The sequence below is a fragment of the Atta colombica genome, unplaced genomic scaffold (assembly GCF_001594045.1).
Source record: "Atta colombica isolate Treedump-2 unplaced genomic scaffold, Acol1.0 scaffold252, whole genome shotgun sequence".
In the NCBI taxonomy this organism is placed as follows: domain Eukaryota; kingdom Metazoa; phylum Arthropoda; class Insecta; order Hymenoptera; family Formicidae; genus Atta; species Atta colombica.
In genome coordinates this window covers 594,040-600,491 of record NW_017259351.1, presented here as the reverse complement: position 1 = coordinate 600,491, position 6,452 = coordinate 594,040, and the positions used below count along the sequence as shown (strand labels likewise).

At 31.4% G+C, this 6,452-nt stretch overlaps 1 protein-coding gene across 1 annotated transcript; it reads right to left on the bottom strand.

Annotated features, from left to right (window-relative positions):
- Positions 1 to 2,903: 2,903 nt before the first annotated feature.
- Positions 2,904 to 5,399, bottom strand: LOC108689020 (putative uncharacterized protein DDB_G0271606). The gene is made up of 2 exons (XM_018195610.1): positions 5,318 to 5,399; positions 2,904 to 4,777 (listed from the first exon to the last, which is right to left on the bottom strand). The coding sequence occupies exons 1-2, from the start codon at positions 5,327 to 5,329 to the stop codon at positions 3,269 to 3,271; spliced, it is 1,521 nt and encodes a 506-aa protein (XP_018051099.1). The 5' UTR covers positions 5,330 to 5,399; the 3' UTR covers positions 2,904 to 3,268.
- Between the last annotated feature and the right edge of the window lie 1,053 nt (positions 5,400 to 6,452).

Genomic DNA, 6,452 nt, shown 5'->3' with positions numbered 1-6,452 from the left:
AATAGTAATAATAATCGATAAACTCAATAAAATTCAAATTCATATTTAAATGATAAAATAATTAGATTTTCATATAAAACTCACTCAAAAATCATCAGATCATCTCAAAAGGACATATAAAAATAATCGAATAAATAATAATATAAAAAATGATATAAACACTTAAATACAAAAAGATACATTTCTTTGATAATCATAGCAGTAAGATTTGAAAATAGAACGTGATTCGTTTTCATAAAAGATTGCATTGGGTAGCATAACTAATTTGTCGTTTTCGAGAAAGAATTTGTTAAAATGTGATTAAAAAGTATTTGATGAAATTGTCAGATAAAACGTCCTTACTCTCGTAACGTCCTATCTTTCGGTTAATTTAGTCTGGAATTTGATATTCCAAAGATAAAATTAAGAAGAGTTAATTAATTATATTCATACAGCTAGCTGCTGAAAGAGATAAAAACAAAATTAATTTTCAGATTTTGAATACGATATAAAACATACTTGAGGAAATATCTTAGAATCATAACTTCATTTCCGCAGATAAAAATTTTTTTACAAATTCTTGTCAGAGGAAATATATGAGAACGAAGAAAAAAGACATGGTTAAACAGATACCTATATGAGCGTACTTTCGTGAAACTTCGAAAGGAAACGGTCGGTGAACGTTTCTTATCTCATTCACACGGTCTATCGACGCGCCAGGCCTGATGCGAACAGACAGATCACGAGATTTGCTTCCGCTTTCCATCGCGGCTGGCACGCCTCATCCGGTTGATCGACCGGACATTGCCGTGATCCAGATCTCTTCCGCTTTCCGACACTACGACCGTCACTCGTATGATTCTGTGTTATTCGCATTAAGACGATACTATACGAGAGAAAATTTTAACCGTACAATTAGCGTCATACTAAAAGGACGTATGGAGCAATGGCACGCAGAAAGGCCATAACGAAATTAATTACTAAGTATGGGATTAATTAGTAATGACAGGGGATTCGCTGGCAGAGAAATGTAGCGCACTGTTTGATAATCTCATAGAATTTTAAGATAGAGCAGTCACATCGTCGCGATGCATCCAATTTATGTCGGCTTTTTTCATATATTAACTTTCTACAATTATCTAAAACTTCTCATGATGAGAATATATTTTTATGTAGTTTAAAATTTATTTTTTTACTTATTATTAGTGAATAATTAATTAATTTTAGACGATTTACATGATTTATGTTCAGAATAAAATAGAAATTATAATTTCTATTTTATTCTGTTAGTTTATTCTGAAAATAATAATTTTATATACTATATATAATAATTATTTAATGAATATTATAATAATATCTATAAAAATATGTACGTATATATTAAAATGTGCACGTAACTATATGCTTAAATAATTATCACAATAACTTATCAAAATCAGATGCAAATTTTGATCTATGTAAATTCAAATTTCATCTATGTAAATGAATTTTAAATATATAAACATTCATTAATGTAATTAAATGCATCAGGTTTTAAAAACCAATTATTAATATAATTTATCGATATTGCTGATGTATGCTGAAAGTACAAAATAAAAACTTCCTAGTGTACGTGCATTAATTATTTGACTCATGAAGCATACTATCTTAATGGCATAGTACACCCTTAAAATTACTTCTTCTATATAAATTTCCGCATCTTAATCCACTAGATTTTCCTGTACATTGCAGTTTGTGATGATGTGTAATTACGTTGAAAGGAACACGGTAGAAAGAAACAGGAAGCTGTCGCTCATCGAACGAAAGTAAAGTACAAAAATAAACACAAAAGGGAAACCGGTTCGAGTTACTTACACCGGAGAGAAAGGAGTGTAAATGTCAAAGATATAGACAGTATAAAAGATCCTTTATATTAATGACTACAAAACGCATATTTATAATCGAATCATATGTAGGTCGTAAATACATAGATCGGCATTGTCGGATTATAGCAGATCAGACTTATAATCAATACGACATTGTGACTTCAGGAAAGACTCGCCAATTTTTGCAAGGCAGACACAGAACTTTGCATTCTCTTCACGCGTCTCGTAAATTTTAAAAGATTAACATCTCCCTCTTCCATTTTCGCGGTAACATAAACCTAGCGACATTCGCCGCTATATAACATAAAAGGAAGAAAGTACGAAGCTAAATGGAAAGATGATATGAGTAATCGTATTAAGAAGTGATCTTATACTTACACCCATAAGCAAGCCTTTCATTTAGCGATTGCTAAAATAAATCATTTGGAATGTCGGTACCCATTAGATTGTCAGATTCTTATTTTTCGACTTGCAGCTATCAATAATGGTAGACGGATAATATTAATTTGAGCACAGATTTTGTTTGATTTAGTGAATTAGAGAGTGAAAGTATAGAAACGAGATGAGTAAGCGGATTTCTTCTATTTTGTAATATGAAGAAGAAATTATAATTTAACTCGATCTCGTAATCTTTTTATTAGGCACAAAAAAATATAATGCGACATCATATAAATATAATAAAAATGTCATAATATACAAAATTAATAAAAAGATTTCTAATTTTGTACTTTATTATCTTTTAAATAAAAATTAGAATAAAATTAATAAAATTGAAATATACCAAATAAAATTTAATGTTTCAATTTTTAATTTATACTTACACAATTATAGATATTTTATTTAAAAAAAACATTTAAATATTTATATCTTTTAATAACACTTTTACTTATAACTTTGACCGTGAAACTTCATAGTTTTAAGCAATTCGAAAATTTAATTACAACTTTAGAGATTTAAAATTATTTAATGTATGAGATATTTTTCTATTTATATTGCCACTTACCTGTAGGTATATCAAACTGAAAAAAGAAATTAATATCATAATATGGATAAACATCATTATATTTTTATAAATGAGATTTATTTTATAATCTTAAAATTAAAACCGTAAATTGTTTACTTATAATTTTGAATTATAAGCAAATAAAAATAAAATGAAAATGAATATGAAAAATTGAGTGTAAATTCTTAACTTAGCTGTATATTTTCGTAAATAATTAATACATTATAAATGTAAAAACAAAGTTTGAGATGCGGTGTTCTATACAGTTACTTAGTTTGCTAGGACAAGAAGTCGCGTCAATTTAACAACAAGAAATAACAGTGCATTAATATTAATATATAATATACAATTAATATATAATATATAATAACTTATATATAATAGTATCAAATCAATTTGAGTGTTTGCTGTATTTTATCCTCTATTGTTTTGCTCCAAACTTGCCGTTGATTTCATCTTGCTGCTGCTGCACCTGCTGATCAGAGTCGTAAGCGGAGTATTGATAAATGTACGATTGAGTTGTCTGAGGAGCAGCAGTAAAACCCTCATTCTGATAAGAATCCGCTTGATTCTGATAGGTTCCATAATTCTGTTCCTGCTTGTGGCCTGTCTGACTGTAAGTACCGTCGTAATTCTGTGACGCATCATAACTGCTGTATTTGTCAGTTTGACCTGCCAGTTTTGTGTTGGCCACATGAGCGCGATGATTGCTGCCACTTTCGGGCGATGTATACGATACTTGGGAGTGATTCCGCGATCCTGGCTTTCGGGTGTTTGAATATTTATTCTTACTCGAGGCCCTCTGAATCGATGAACTCTGCTTCGCACGTTCCCTATTGACCTTAGGGGTTCCGACGGAATCAATCACGTAGGTGACAGCGGCTTTATTTCTCGCGTCTGGAAGGCTCTCGTACGACGCCGCATTTGAATAAACGTCCTGATTCTCGTATGATCCATCATTGGCACCGTTTGAAATGTCTCTGTTGTCGTAGATGTTGCCGACTTGTTGCTGTCCCAATAGATCTGCAAAAGCTTGGCTCGTCATCTGTTCAATCTGTTGAGTGTTAACATATGCGGTAGACGGCTGGTAATCTTTATTAATTGGCTGTTCTACGTTGATGACTTTATACGTCACTTTCGGCGAGGATATTGGTAGATTCTTCACTTGAACATTTTGCGCGAGTTGATTGTATGGATTGGCCGCTTTATACATGCTGGATTGCACATCAAGATCTCGTGAGTTGCCGGCTATGTAGTTTCCGCCGTCCACGAAGTGACTCACCTGTGCATTTTGGCTCGTCTCTTCTTTCTCAACTTTTTTGTCCTGCTCTTCGTTTTTCGTGATAGGAACTTGCGGTGTCTCTTGATAATAGATACCTAAGAACTGCGGCTGCACCTGCAGCTGCGATTGTGACTGCGGCTGCGGCTGCGATTGCGGCTGAGACTGAGATTGTGGCTGCGCCGGTGGTGGCAGCGGTGGCGGGAACAGAGCATGATTGAAGTAATGAGTGTAGTAATAGGGCGGTTGATAGTAATAGTTTGGATATGGTGGATTCACCGCGTACGGGGCAGGATATGAATTATAGGCAGGATATGGCGCGTTGGCGTATACATATAAGTCACCGCCGTTATAATACGCAGGATAAACGAACGAGGATGTGCTGTTTGTGAGATACGGATTATAATTAAGATTATTGTAAGGATCCCGTTGGTAATTGTTGCTGTAGCTGGAGCTATACGTATCCTTGGCGTCGACTTTCGGCGCGTACAGCTCCGATGTTAATTGAGTGTTTTCTTCTGTCTCGGTGCCTCGCTTTAGTTTGTGGCTGTAAGGATATTCCACATATGTCGTTAGAAATGGATCATTATTGAAATTCTCAGTTTTATCCGACCAGGCGAAAAGTGCTGGTGATAGCAAGCAGAACAGTATCTGTAATAAATATTTGTATTTGTAATAAAATAGAATTGACAATTCTACAATTATGCTAATTAAAAATAATGTATATCTTCAATTTTGTATTGATAGAAGATGTAACTACTTCGTAATATTAATTAATAATATAATAGCATGTACTGTGTAATTGCGTAAAGAAATGAAAATATTTATCAGTAATTATAATATAACTTCAGAAACTGCATTTAAATTAATGATATGATTAAAATATTATTTATTAATTTATAATTGTCTGCTCCCCCCCCCCATATCTACGCGTATACAAATAAAACAAAATCTCCGAAAATTAAAATAAAAGTATGTTTCACATTAATTTCAAAATTAAATACATTAAATCTAAAATCGTTTTAAAATAACAAATTTCTCTAAAGAACCTGTCTGTAATTCCCGTGCAAAATAAATCAGACACTAAACTTAAGTACATTTATTAAATTAAATATGAAATCTTCTTCATTTAATTAATAAATTTAGTTTTTTCCTAATTTAGTTTTTTATAATTAATTTATTATTACTGACCAGCTGTTTCATCTCCGCCGTCGGATAGCTATGAAGCTATGTTTCTTCCGTCGTTTAATTGCTATTTCATCCAACACCTCGACCGCACTAGTAATTTCGTAGATCAGACTGACACGACAGTTCCACCTTTAATGACACATCGGCCGACATTGAATTTCTCCTTTATACCCGAGCACCGGAAAAATTACGGAAACTAGTTTAACATTTCTCTGCTCTTATGTGTAGGCAACTGGAAGTGATAGTGCACTCCTCGATAGTGTATGGCAATGGGCTGTAACGTTACAAAAAGTTACGAAAAACCAAGTTTATAATTTTAATGTTAAATTAAAAGTTACATAAAATAAACATTTAAAGTACTTGTCTTTAAAATTAGTCGCTAAAGTAATCAATTTATTTTTAATAGGAATAGAAAGTAACAAATAAGAATATAAATATAAGAACTAAACGAAAAAAGCTGGTAACCTTAACTTACTTCCATAAAATATGTTTTTGTTTAAAAATTTCTCAAATCTCAAAATGTGTCTTTTCATCTGTGTGTATGAGAGAAACAACATTAGGAGCATAAAATATTATTTAAATATTAAATATTAAATTGACTAATAATCTCCTAATATATCGATTTTTCATATACACAATTATCTATATATCTTGAATTTCACAATGTTTCACAGCTCTTTAAAAAAAGATGCTATTACATTCAGAATGTCTGTTTCAAAATTGATTTACGTTCTTTTTGTGCTTTCTTGTTCATTATTAAGAAACCCATTATTAAATATAGAATGTCTCATTTTAATAAGTCCACTTGAGTATTTTAAGATAAGAGATTCTGTTTCTTTTTTTACTTAGTATAGTAGTTTTAAGAAGATATATAAAAAAATTTGAGCGCTTTCTCGTTTACTATTAAAATTTTATTAAAAACAATATGCTTTTTTCAATAAACGCAAATATCTAAAAATATATTATAAATTAGATGAGATATCAAGGTTTAATTTTGATTATGTGGTTACAAAAAAGATGCAATTTAATAAAAAAATTTGACCTTGATTAAGAAAAGTACCTCTGTAATATATTTTACAACGCATGATTTTTGCAAAAATCTGGATTGAATCGACTAAAGGCTGAAGAACAAGATAGC